The sequence below is a fragment of the Rousettus aegyptiacus genome, unplaced genomic scaffold, assembly GCF_014176215.1.
Source record: "Rousettus aegyptiacus isolate mRouAeg1 unplaced genomic scaffold, mRouAeg1.p scaffold_m13_p_8, whole genome shotgun sequence".
Lineage (NCBI taxonomy): Eukaryota > Metazoa > Chordata > Mammalia > Chiroptera > Pteropodidae > Rousettus > Rousettus aegyptiacus.
The window spans coordinates 91319369-91333577 of NW_023416311.1; the positions used below are offsets into that span (position 1 = coordinate 91319369).

At 39.2% G+C, this 14209-nt stretch overlaps 1 protein-coding gene across 11 annotated transcripts in view; it reads left to right on the top strand.

The window, feature by feature from the left end:
- The first annotated feature begins 9248 nt into the window (after positions 1–9248).
- CPLANE1 (ciliogenesis and planar polarity effector 1) overlaps positions 9249–14209 on the top strand; it is an 87501-nt gene continuing 82540 nt past the window's right edge. For 6 of the 11 annotated variants that reach the window (XM_016142467.2, XM_036225482.1, XM_036225485.1 and 3 more), the window contains exons 1-2: positions 10230–10472; positions 13691–13814. In XM_016142467.2, the coding sequence (XP_015997953.2) occupies positions 13734–13814 (81 nt within the window). In that variant the 5' untranslated portion in view covers positions 10230–10472; positions 13691–13733. The other 5 variants (XM_036225478.1, XM_036225479.1, XM_016142468.2 and 2 more) reach the window with 5 other exon arrangements.

Genomic DNA, 14209 nt, shown 5'->3' on the forward strand with positions numbered 1-14209 from the left:
AGAAAAACATGACCTTGAATTAGGTAAATTTCTTTGTTGGCAAATTAAACTTCATCAAAATTTAAAACATCTGCTTTTCAAAAGGCACATTGAGAAAACAAAAAGACAAGCCACAAACGAGAATAAAATACTTGCAAATCATAGATCTGATAAAAGATGATCTAAATATATGCAATACTCTGGCAATTCAATGCAGAGACAACTGTCAACAAAAAAGGAAAGGGAGATTTAGGTACTTTACCCAAGAAGATATTTGAATGGCAAATAAACACATGAAAAGATGGTTAACCTCATTACTCAAAAGGGAAATGCAGATTAAAACTAATAAAATACCTCCACACATCCATGAGAATAGCTAAAATTTAAAAGATTGGCCACTGGCAAGGATGCAGAGTAACTGGAACTCATAATACGATTAGCCACTTTGGAAAACAGTTTGGCAGTTTCTCTTAACCCGGCAATCCTAGTTATTGCTCCTACATATTTACTCAAGAGAAATAAAAACCTATGTCCACAGAAAAATGTGTACCAGAATGTTCATACATAGTAGCTTTACTCATAATAGCTAAAAACTGGAAACAACTGTCATCTCCATCAACTTGAATAAATTGTATATTCCTTCAATGGAATACAATGCCGCCACAAGCAACAATGTGTTGTTAAAGAGGTAACAAAAGAATATATGATAACATGATTCCATTTACACAAAGTTCAAAAACACAATGAAAACCCTACACTGGATTTTAGGTATACATAGTTTAGATATGCATACATAGGCAGCAAAACCATAAGAAACCAAGGCTATCATAAAAGTTGGTCTAATGGTTACCCCTAGGGAATAGAGAGGAATATGGTTGTAGAGAGATGGGAACTGAGGTATGGGATGTGTGTGCCTTCGAGGTAGTTCTTTCTTGACCTAATTGGTATTTTGTCATAGATTTTTACTCCATATTTTATGAAGTTTACATGTAAATTTTATATATATACATTTTATAGTTAAATAAAAAACATTGAGTGAGTGAGTTATTATGAATCATTTAGTCATTGTAACTAAACTAAACACACCAGCTTTCTAAGGACAAGGACTGTCTTATTCACCTCTATATCTGTTTCCCAGCCTAACAAATGAGCTACAAGTAATGGAAACCTCACCAAATGTTTGCTGAATTGAATGAAATACATATTTTATAATTAAAAATAAATTTATATGATAGTTCTAAAATTAATATACTACATCATATGGATGGAGACAAAAGATATATTTGTGTGATTATGTCAATTCTTAAGTCAAGGAATGACTTAAATGCACAGTAATTCCTAAATTCCACATTTCAAAAATCATTGTCCTGACCATGGCAACACAACCTTGTACAAGTAATAAGTATTTTGCAAATCAAAGTATTCATTATTTTCGCATATTATCACAGTAATATTTTTGCCAGTGCACTTGTTCTGTATAATTCACATGCTAAAGAAAAAGGACTAGAGTCCATCCATCCTGACACTTATTTCCAATGACTACGATAATTCAGATGCCAACAACTATAATAAAATATACAAAAAAAAATGTTATAAACTTTATAATGTAAAATATAAGTAAAAATCTCAATATTTCCATACAAAAACACTGTGGATGAAAAAGGGGCCACATACTAAACCTGACAAACTCACAGGATATCTGCATGGTGAGCCTTAACAAACTCAGGGGCGAGAAATAACTATGTAGGATGGTCTAAAGGTAAAAATTCCTAACTAAAAGCAGGTCTTGCTGGATAGTGACATCCTGGGCCTGTAGCTTCGTTGACGAAAATCAATCTTTAACTGAGCCTGTCTTTTGTCTTTTTGCATCTAAGACAATAAACCTTGGAAATGTAATACCCTTTCCCTGACCCCTCAAGGCAATCTCCCACCAGAGACCCTGGAATCCTACATTGTTATCTTGTTACCCACATGCCATCTCTGTGTGCTATAAATATTCACTATCTTGTAGCTGCTAATATAAAAGAAGTATGTCTCTCCATTTTACTTTTTACCTAATTGCAGAGATTTCTCTGATTTCTCCTACCTGCTTAATCCATCACCAATGTATTTCATGTAACCCCCTTTATGCCTCCTCCTTTGATTCTAATATATAAAATAAGCTGTAAAACTGCCATTCTCTGGGACATTTTCACAATCCATTGAGATTTTGCTTCCAGGCACCTGTCGTCAGTTTGGCTCAAAGAAACTCTTACAAGACCTTCTCTGAGGCTAGATGATCTTTCACTGACACCACCATGATTGCATATCTTAAAAAAACAAGTGGAAAAAAAAAAAGAATTTGATCACAAAATAAGAGGGCTAACAAAATTGCAGGCTAAACTGACTAAAATACATTTCCATATTCCATTTTTAAAAAATTAGAGTTTATAGTAAAAGTGATCACATGTTTAAAAGTTGGAAATATTAAGTAGTCCAAGTAGTCTAAAATGTCGTCAATTAACCATTTTTAATGTACTACCAAGAAAGAAATTTTGCTAATTAAACTAATACAATGCATTCTTACCACTTAGAATATTTTTTATTTTTTACTTATTAAAAGAGTTCTATAGATTTGTAAGATAGTGTTATCATATTTGCACCTTCATTAAAAAAAATAGAAACTAAATAAATTGGTTAAGGTATTCTTAAAACAATTTCACATTGACTGACCAACTCTTCTGAATTATTTTTGGACTCAGTGATGTCCGTTTTCCAACACAGGCAATCCACCATGACCCTGCCTGTCCCATGCCCTTGCGAGGCATGCTAACAATGCAAAGCCCTGACCACTCTACCCTGGCCATTTCTGAGGGTTGTGTTTGCTGAGGTAATGTCCCAAACAATGAGCTGGCCACTCGCTATGAAAACAAAATCTCCCAGATCACTGTCCCTCTCCTGTAACACCAACCCACTTCACCTATGCAAACATCTGCGTTGGCCCTGTGAAACTGCGCGGTATGAGGAACCTCATGGGCATCAGACTGACAGTCTGCCTACTCATTCTGCTTTAGAAATAGTCCTTTCCCTCTAACCCCAGGAGTCTCATGTTTTCTGCCAGCTTCCCTGAAACAATAACAGGAGGGCTTGATAGCTTGCGAGTAGGGTAAAATACTAAACTCTTCACAGACCCTGAAAATTAACATCACCATCAGGAATGTTGGTAATGAGGCATTTCTTGAGTGTTCCACTAATGACGGGAATTTTCTAAGTTGCTGGCGGCCTTTCTGCAAGTTTTGATGCGCAAACATGCACAGGCACTACTGCCACCTGGCTGACAACTGCTGTAAAACTTATCTCAGTTTGAGATGTTAAAATGGATCTTAGAGTGGATGAAATACAGAACTTGGTATAACGGATATTTTTTGTCTATTCATGACCTATTCTTCAGCTCCCTGAGAGCAACCTGATTTGGGGTATCTAATGGAAAGGGTACTTGGTATAATGAATTTTCAAATCTATCCACTCATTTTCTCTTTCATCTTCCTAAAATGAACCAAATTTCGTTAGACTATTTTTCTTTTCCCTGTGTAAATGAAGGTAGGTTCTCACACGGAAAAGCCATCAGGACAACTTGGCCACCTTCACACAGAGTTTGTGTTTCATGGAACCTGAGACATTTATATTCAGGGCAAGTTACTCAGTCTAGGTTAATGAGATGTGAGGGGGGAAGAACTTACTGGAAAAAAACTTCACTCTTCCGATAACTCTATCAAAAGAGATGCTCTCTTTTTCAGGGTGTTTGTGGTTTTCCAGCCTTAAGTCAAATCAGTGGTGTGCTGGAGCCCCTGATACTGGGTTGCAAATGCTGTTAAATTTTCAGTAAATTTGTGAGCCAGATGCTGTCAGGCTTTAACTTGAGATCAGTCATGGTGGAAAATTTTACTCTATGGAAATTGGCAAATACTATAAAATGGAGGTTCTCTCCAGCCTATAGCAGGTTTTAAAATATTTACCAATATGCCACTGACTTTTTAAGTCCCATTGGGCCCATTAGTTAGCTGGAGTGAGATGACAGAGGAGGACAGGGGTATATGGCTGCTAAGGTCCTCTTCTGAATGCGCAGAACAGCAGTCCTCAAAGAGGGAGTCTGCAAAGCCGGCACCCAAAAGATGCCTTGTACTTAGAATCAGCCACAAGGTGCTCACTTTACATTTGTTGTATATGTCCTATGTTTATTTCACATGATGTAACTGAACTCATAATCTTCCTCCACTTCTCTATCAAAATCTCACTCATTCTTTATAGGTGAATTTGTTTGAGAGCCAATAGAAGGTTCTTTTCATCTTAGCAGAATTTTATTTTTATTTAAATAGTAGCATTCAATATATGATCTTTAAAAAAAAACAGACTTTTAACTGAAATAACATAAAGTATATAAATAATAGGATATGTTTTCTCAAAGTGAATACATCTGTTTAAATGGCTTCCTGATCAAAATATAGAACCTTACCTTAAAGCACAAATATTCTTTCGTAGGCCCTCTCCCGACAGCCAAGGTGTTGGGGCCTGGTCTTTGTATTTGATCTACTTTTTTCCTCTTCATAGGTTGTCTTTTTCCTTTCGATTTTTTTTTTTTTTTTTTTGGAAAGTAGACATGACAACTTCAATTGCCATTTAAAGAAGAACAGAATTGAGGACTCAAAATGAAAAGGATGCATGTGTACAGTTAAGTACCAAACAGTGGCTTGCTCACTATATCTTGTTGCCTTGCACGCTATATCAATAAGGGTTCAATCAAAAAGAAAGAAGCACTAGAATGTGTGTGTGTGTGCACACGTGCGTGCATTTACTGGGATTTGACCTTATGCGATCATGAGCGCTTTAAGCAGTAAACATACGGCTGTTACCTTTGCGTCAAATGCTGGAGCTCAAAGCTCACAAAGCAGTCAGGCAGCAAAGGAAGACAGCTGCAAAGTGGAAGAGAGTAAAGACAGGTTGGGACCAGTAAGCATGAGCTGAAGCTCATGGGAATTATCCAAAACCCATGTCAGTTCTTGTTGCTTCTAACCTTGGTGGTATTGGTGTCCTGAAGAAGCTGGGCCCTGGGTCAGAGACTCTAAAGAGGATCCAGGGGAAGTTAGAGCGGCTGCAAGTGCTGCCTCTGCCTTCCAACCAGAGGAGCCAGCAGGTAAGTAAGCACATATGTGAGCTACAAGATGGCTGCTGCCTCACTCCTGCCCTTCAAATCTCCCATAAGTCGAATCTAGCTAGAAACGTACAGGGAAGGGAATTCTAGAAAATGTATTTCGGTCTAGCTAAGTTGAATCAAAGAAACCATTCATTGAATCAAAGAAACTCACCCTTAGTAGAGTAGATACCACCTAGGACAGACATCTTGTTTTCAGCTTCAAGTTTCCAAGCAAAATTATTTGATTATTTAGTGAGACAACTGTCTAAACAGTTCAACTTTATTCACAGAGAAAAGGGCTCTCCAAATTTTTCGTTATATATCAAACTCAAAGCATTGAAGTCTGAATATGGAATTTTTCTATAAGCCACAAAGTAGGGTCAATCCAGAGAGGACCCAGGATAGATGTAAGAGGAGTACTATTTAGGCAGGAAGAGGAAGAAGAAAGCTCCTCTGGCTTAGTGGAAACAGGGGATCAGATATATGTGTTATTTCAAGGTAAAATCTCACAGGGATTGGGTTGAAGAGAAAGTTAGAAGCAGAGTATCTTTTCCAAGTTATTGGGTAAGACTGTACCTTAGGATGTTCCTCCATCCCCAATTTGGGGTGATCCCAGCAAAATAAAACATAACACGTGATAGGGAAAGATGAGTCATCATTCTTGACCTGCTCTCAGCTCTTATGTCAAGTTTAAGGGACACAACATTCTTACATGCTTGGAGAAGGAGGCTGTTTTGAGCAAGGGGACCCTACCGTAGAGGCAACAGAATGGAAAGATAAAGGATGTGTCTGAGCTTTCATGGGCACTGTAGTATCTTCAAAGGGGAAATTAGAGGCTCACTATCTGTGCTACATTAGACACCAATGCAGGTGACCCAGTAGAAAACATCAAACATCCTTCAGGAAGCAGTGATGGGTAAGCATATAGAAAACAAAGTTGGAGTATGATCACTCTCTCCACCACTGTTGTTAATCCCTTTCTACCACTATCATTATGAATCTACTCTGTAGATTAAGTAGAAGGGAAGAAAATCTTCAAGACAGCATTTATTTGAAAGAGACTTTATCAAAAAAGAAATGGAAGTAACATGAATTGACAAGATAGACTCCTAGCTACCCACTGAAGTGGAGCCTTCTGAAGAACATTCAATTATAGAAAAACATTTTAAACTACATGTTTTTGTGAAATGGGTGTAAAATTGCCATCTTTTCACTTTATTACAAAAGAAGCCAGCCTGAAGACAAAGGACAGAGTGAAAAGAATTAAAGAAACATGAAACAAGAGACCTGCCTGATCAAAACTTACAAGAAATCTAGTTAACTCTTCTATTAATGAGCCAATCAACTTTTATTGTTAAATCCAGTTTCTGTGAGGTTCTCTGCTACTTAAGATCTTTATTAGGCTTAAAGAGAAGGAAATTAAATTAGCAGGCAAGTCAGAGGTAGGATGTCTAATATCCAAAGCTGGTCTCTTCATCACTGCACCATAATTCAAAGGTGTAGTTCAAATGCCATTCTTTCTGTGGTATTTGCTGAACCTGAAATTGCTTGCTACTCAAAGTATGGTCCAAGGACCAGCAGCATTGGCATCATCTGGAAAGCTTGTTTGGAAAGCAGTTCTCAAGGCCCCACCGATCTCAGACCTGCTGAATCCGAATCTGCATTTTAACAAGATTCCCAGGTAATTAATTTATGTATTAAAGTTTGAGAAATATTGTTTTAAGTTATTCTTTTGAGTTCTTACAGCCATATTCTTTCTTCATTGCTAGTTTAATACTCATCTGTCTCCTCCTCACCAAACCTGTGATATCCTTGAAGGCAGGAAATACGTATTATTACTTTCGTATTCTCACCACTTGTGATAAAGACTAATTGTCTATTAAAAGCTTTTTTTTTTCAGTCTTACTTGGTACATTAATCCACCTTTTCTAGCCTCCCTTGCAGTTAGGTGTGACCACATGACTAAGTTCTCTCCAACGCAACACAAGCAGAAATATTGTGTATTATTTCTGAGCTTGGGTCCTTAGATTGTGGGCATACTCTCTCTTTTCTCCCTTTTCTTTGGCTGGAATCCACTGTGACCATCTTGATTATGCAACGAGATGCTGGAGAATGACAGAACAAGTATCTCAAAGGAACCTATATCTCTGAATGTGAGTAGCAGAGCTACACCACCAATCTGAATCACTCATCTTGTAATAGTTACACTGAGAGAAATAAACATCTATGTTCTTTAGGCCAGGGATTTATTTTAGGGGCTTTTTGATACAGAAGCCTAGTCTTACCCTAAATAATTCACTACTACATCTTATCACAGACCTCGGCTTGTAATGATTCCCCTTTTGGAAGAAGAACGGTCTCAGAAACACAGAGACAAGCCCTGAGCAGCCACTTCTGTACTGTGTGATCCTAGCCACAGCTGACTGATCCCGGCCGGAGTGGACCTGTTACCTGAACTGCACCATTTGCATTTTCCCTCCAAGAGATTTGCAATTTTAAACTGAGATAGAAGCTGAGAATAATTGGAGGTGAGTCATGTTAGTGGCAAAGCTTAAAAGCTGCACTGTGCAATATAGGAACCACTAGCCACATGTGGACCTTTGAATTTCATTACAATAAATATTCAGTGTCTCAATTGCACTAACTACATTTGAGGTGCTCAACACCGTTTGTAGCTAATGGCCACCATATTCGAGAAGACACAGGACATTTTCATCATCATAGAAATCTCTACTAAATGGCTCTGCTTTAGAGAGAACATCTACAATCTGTCCTAGTTCCAGTTTTTCCCAAAGTTTGGTTTTTGAAACCAATCATGCCTAAGATCTGTGGGATAGACCAAAATCTCTACAACAAATTCCCTCTCTTGCTCACTAGTCAAATTTGATTTCATTATCTCCTACCCCAAAGGAACTTGGTTATTATATATCTGACACTATAAGTATAACCACAAAACACCAAATTTGATGGGGAATTCTCAGGCTAATTTTTTTTTGACCTTACTGGGATTGTCACGTGGTTGACCGCTCCTTCCTAGGCTCTCATGACACCACTCTCTTGGTTCTCATCCAACCTGCTCATAAGAATTCTCATAAGAATTGGTATTCGCTATTAAACTCTTATTCGATATATATTAAAGAGAGGTGATCTTTAAAAAGTGCAGGTGAAACTCCAGGAGAGACTGATGCTTAGGTTACATACTCTAGTCCTCCCACTGGGCTTCTGAACCCTGTAGCTAATTGTTCACTAGATAGTTCCACTTGTGGTCCAGAAGCACCACAAAATGCATGTCTCCCAGCTGGAGAAAATGGACTCTGTGCATAATGCTATCACGGAATTTATCACTGCACTGTAATTTTAAGCGACTACAAATCTCTTTTAAATAGGGACAACATTGTCTTCCCCTCTATACCTAGCACAGCATCTGACATAAGCATTCAATAATTTTTATTTCAGCAAATTGTCATTCCCATAAATTTTTAAAGAATATGTGTATGAAACAGTCAACTCCAGAATTACACCGCTAGGTCTGATCGCTATCCAGCAAAATCAGCTACAATTATCTCATTATTATCACATCTTAAGACCTAGAAATGGGAACACAGAAAATTATGGAAGATTTTCTAGTTCCCAAATTTTTCTGCTCGAGGCTTTTTACGTCAATTCTAGCAAGATTTATGACTTTGGATGGACTTGAGCCATTTCATTTCTATAACCTTTGAGAGAAATGGTGCTGAGCTGCCAGTGTCCCAGCTGCCAGTTATCCCACAAAGCAGCAGAGGGATAGTTGTAGTTTACCAGCTTCATGAAATTAGTTTTCCTGCTGTTTGCTTAGACCACGCTGATAGCTCTTCATTGTAGAGGGCTGGGCGATTTACTCAGCAGAACCTACTTATCCTAGTTACGGCTAAGAAGCCAAAATGCCTTTAAAAACCAGGCCAGTGATACTAATGTGCGAAGAGGAGGGCAGGTAGGTAGGTAGGTAGGTAGGTAGGTAGGTAGGTAGGTAGGTAGGTAGGTAGGTAGGTAGGTAGGTAAAGACAGAGCATGCCACTGTCTAAGGCGTACTAATTTAGTCTGCAGAAAAATGCTTTTCCAGGCCTTAGTGCTGCTTGTTCGTGACCCCTGTTCCCAGTCTGCTGGACCGGGACAGGGGCGAAGGAAGCGAAAGCTTTGTAGTAAGTAAACAGGTCACTGAGATTGCGAGGACGGCCAGGCTTTCTTCCGCGCTTGCAGTTGCCCACCTGATCTGCTGAGGGCAGTGGACCAGCGCTTGATGTTCGGGTCGGCGGCGGTCTCCACGGGGTTGGTGGCGGGGGTCATCCCGTGAATTACGTAGCAGTCGGTTGCCACACGGTTCATGGGAAGCGCCGCACAACGCTGGGCACTCAAAGGCGCGTGTCAGAGGAACGCCCGGGGGGGTGAGACCGAGGGACCGGCCGGCGCCGCGGCGGGGGCGGGCCGTGCGGGCCGGAGGTACGCGGGGCCGCTCGGAGGGGGAGGGTTGGAGCCTGCAGAGACGGGGTGCGGCGGGGGGGAGGGAGGAGCAGGGCCCGCCTCGCGCCCGCGCCCCCGGCCGGCTCGGAGCAGGCGCCCTGGCCGCGCCCGCGCCCCCTCCCCGCCCTCCGCCGTCGCCGGGGCGGCCGTCGCGCTCCCGCCTCCCCGCCGCGCTGCCCGCTCCGCGCGCGGCCTCGCGCGTCTCTCCCGCCCCGGACGGGCCTGGGCCTGGCCCTGGCCCTGGCGGAGGTAACCGCCCGCGGGTTCCTGCGCCTCCGGCCCCAGCCCCGCCCCGCCCCACGCCGCGTCCCGCAGACAGCCCTCTGCCTCGCGCTTCCGCGACCCCGCGGCCCCCCGCGGCCCCCTCGTCCTTTCCTTCCGCTGGGCGCTCGCCTTCCCTCCTCCTGGGCCTCCCCTGGCTCCCCCGGTGTCGACCTGCCGCCGCAGCATCCTCAGGCCGACCGAGGCGCGGGGCTCCCGGGGCCCGGTCGCCCCCCGGACGGCGCGGGACGAGGTTCGGCCCGGCGGGAAGGACCTCCGCCCGGGACCCGGTGCCCCAGCTCCTGTCCAGACCCCGGTGGGCGCCCCACGGGCTCGCTGGAAGGCGATTCTCCTTTCCGAGCCTCCACCATTGGGTCGGGTAGATAAACCCGACCCTGGGGATGACTTACGCGAGGTGGTCGTGGGAAGACTTCCGTGTTGGACCTTAGTTGGTGATTAGTGAGATGAACATTGAGGAATGGACGCCATTTCCTAGACTCGTTTGTGGTGGAAACCACAGAACTAGGATTCTCTTTGCATTGCATTCGCCTATGTTGTTTTAAAGGTACTTTTCTGGGAGGTAGACTTAACATATTTCCCCTCCTAACATATTTCCCCTCCTGACATATTTTGTGAGTGTGATTGAGGTTACTTTTATTGTATTTTTCTGTTAACCAATTTTACTTGTTTCGAGACGTTTTTTATTGTCAGTAGAATTAGTGTTTTTATAGCCAGTTCAGTATGTAGCAGAAGTAATTTTTGTCATATAACAGGCGGTGAGAACATCTTTTAGGCATCTAAAAGATGGGAAGATTATCCATCATCAGTTTCTGTAGGGTTGTAGTCTCACATCTTGAGCTTTCTTTTTATTCTTGGTTTCATTGCAAAACTTTTATCTAAGTATACATCCGGAGTATTTTAAAGCAAATCCCTGGCCTCAATACTTAGGTAAATACTTTATATCATATCTAGGAGAGTTAGAGGTAAGGACCCTTAAAAAAAAAAAAAAAAAAAACCCAAACCATGATATAGTTAGTTACCCCTTACCACCAAAAATAACATTAATTTCTTGGTATTGTGTTGTCTTTTTGAAATTCAAACAATTTCAAGTTTACAGAAAAGTTGCAAGAAAACTATAAAGAACTCCTATATCATTACTCAGATTGACCACTTATTTATATTTTGCTGCTTTATCTTTCTCTTTATGCATGTGCACTAATATTTTTTTCTGAACTATTTGAGAGTGGGTTGCTTACATCATGTCTCTTTTCATCTTAGTATGATACACATTTCCTAAGAACAATGGTATATTTTTACATAAACACAGTCATCAAGTTCAGGAAATTCAGCATTGATACTATCATTTATGCATCATTTTCATCAAATATTCAATCTTCATTTACTTTTATGGATTCATGGTTTTTTATTTTATTTAATGGATTTGTTTTGTAGAATTTTACGTTCCAAATTTGGTTGATTTTATTCTGGTGTTTTTAGGATGTTCCTTCATTCTCTTTATCTCTTGTCAACTGGTTAGAGTCAGTTTTTAATTTTTTATCTTTGTAATTTATTATCTTTGTAAGAATATTTCAAGATGGTTCTGTATAGTTCCTAACTACATAGCATCATATCAGGAGTATATAATGTGTATTTTTTCACTGTTAGTAATTTTAAGATTGATTAATGGGTGTAGGGGTGTTAGTCCATCTCTTGTGAAGTTCCCCATCTACTTTCAACTAAGTTTTAGCTTAGCAGCCACTGATACTATTTGACTAGGTCTGTTTCATTAACAGCTGCCAATGATGCTTTTCTAATGCCATCATTACTCTTGCATATTGATAGCTCTTTTTAAAGAATTTATAACTTTTATATTTACATTTAAATTATAAAAATACTAAGGCAGTAGTCATCTAGACTATTTGGGTTCTGAGCAATTGAAAAACAATGTTATATGAAATATGAGGATGGGTAGCATCTTAATAGGTTCTATGCTATACACGAATAGTCTTTTAAAGCTTATCTTAAAAAATCGGCTTTTAAATATGGTACCAGTTATACCAAATAAATTCAGAATTTTTTGGATTTTGTAAACTGAACAGAATTAGGAAGATAAAATTAAAAAAAAAAAAAAAAGAAGAAGGCGGCTATGATCGAATACAGCCCAGGCCAATGACCAATGCCATCATTGTTCAAGATCTCCCAATTTTAAAAATTAAAAAATACATTTGGAATAGTCAGACTTATAGGAAAATTGTGAATATAGTATAAAGAACTTTTTTTCATGAACCATTTGAGAATGACTGACAAATTGGCGTTCCCTTATCCCTGAATATTTTAGTGTGTAATTTCTACGGTCAAGAGCATTTACCTACATAACTGCAAGACAACCATCAAAATCAGAAAATTAACATTTATACATTAAAACCATCCAATTCTCAGTTTCTTTTCATAATCGTTTTTCCAGTTGTCCAGGATTGTCCTATATAATGAAAGAATAAAAATTACAGTGACTCATGTTTAGCTGCCAGGGAAACCAATTAATCTTTTCCCCACTTATAACCTTGAAACTTTTGAAGTTACAAATCAGTTATTTTGTAGAATTCTCCTTAATTTGGGTTTGCTTGATATTTCCTTGTGATTAGGTTATATATCTTTACCACATGTATCACAGAGATTTTTATCATTTACCTATTAGCACATGATTTCCATTTGTCCCATTTCTAGTATTTTTCATTTTGATCAATGGATTAAACCGAGTCTGCCTGACTTCATTGTAAAGTTACTTTTTTCTCCTTTGTAATTAGTGCTTTATAGGGATATACTTTGAAGCAATGTAAATATACCATTTTCATCAAATGTTCAATTTATTTACTTTTTTATAATTATATAAATTTATGGTTTCCTATTTTATGTCATGGATTTTAAATCCAATACTATAATTTGTTTTGATGCTCAAATTGTCCTCCGTTTGGTCAGTGGGATCCCTTTCAGTTTGGCTTCTGTGTCCTCACTCAGCTTAAGCTTCAGTATTTTGTGCCAAGATACCCCACAGTATGAACATTCTTCTTAGATTCTTCCAAGAATAGACCATTTGCCCAAGATTATGCTCTCCTCACCAGGCTTGGGCTCTGATAAACGTTTTTTGGCTTCCACTACTACTTTCCACACCCAGCATGGGGACTTGCCAGGCGTCTTCTCTTTGTTATCTCAGGGCTTTATTTTTATGTGAGCTAGTTTGGACTTTCTTACAGCTTGATGGCTCAGAGCAGTTTGACTGCTTACATGGAATAAAGTAGAAGCTGTATTGCCTTTTATGATCTAGCCTTGAGAAATGCATAGCATCACTTCCATTTTATTCTTGGTTAAAATAGTCAAGATCCCACCCAATTTCAAGAGTTAAGGCATAGACCAGAGTTCTCAATGAGAGAAGTGTCAAAGTCAGTATAAGAAGAGCATGTGGGATGGGAGATATTGTTGTGGTATTCTTTGGAAAATCCAACGTGCCAAACTGACAGAAGCAAATTACGTAGAAACTTTATTTTCAAGATCTTATCCTAGTTTTTGTTTATCTTCATAGTCTGAGAAACAACTTGTCAAAAAAGCAAATACATTTGCCTGACTGTTCAAGATATAAGATGAGACACTGAATGCATTGTCAGTATCTTACCTTAGAAAGAGAATTGAGCTGATGAAAAAGTGATTTGTCAAAACTTCATGAAAATTTGATATTAAGATCCTTAGTAAACATAGGCTACTTATTATTATTATTTTTGCTTTTTATAGCATCTTGCAATTTATTTAATTGTTCATTGGTACTTTAACAAGAATGGAGATAAGATTAGAAGTTTTGACATCAACAAGTATCAAGCAGAAAAAACCCTGGCCACGAGTCTCCTGGTTGGGACAGGTAGGTTTTTTTTTTTTTTTTTTTTTTAATTCAGACAATACCAGTTGTAATATCTGTTTAAATGTATGCTTTATGTCTAAGAATGAAGAATATTCTGTAGCCTTTAAAAAATAAAACACATCTTTAGAAGGATTACCTGCACACTGAATAGGATTTCATGCTTTATTACAGTGTATAGTTAACTTTTCCAGAAAGTTTAATGGTCTGTCTAAAAGAAATATTTTACTTTCAGAAAATTTTTTTCCCATATTATGATTAAGAAGATTGATCTGGCGTTGAACCTTTCCCTATAGAAATAGTCCCATTGTGGCTTTTATGAGTGTACAATGAAGTGCCTCTAAGAACTGTAATAAAGATGGGCCATAATACACTAGAGGTAAAAGAACACTATTCAC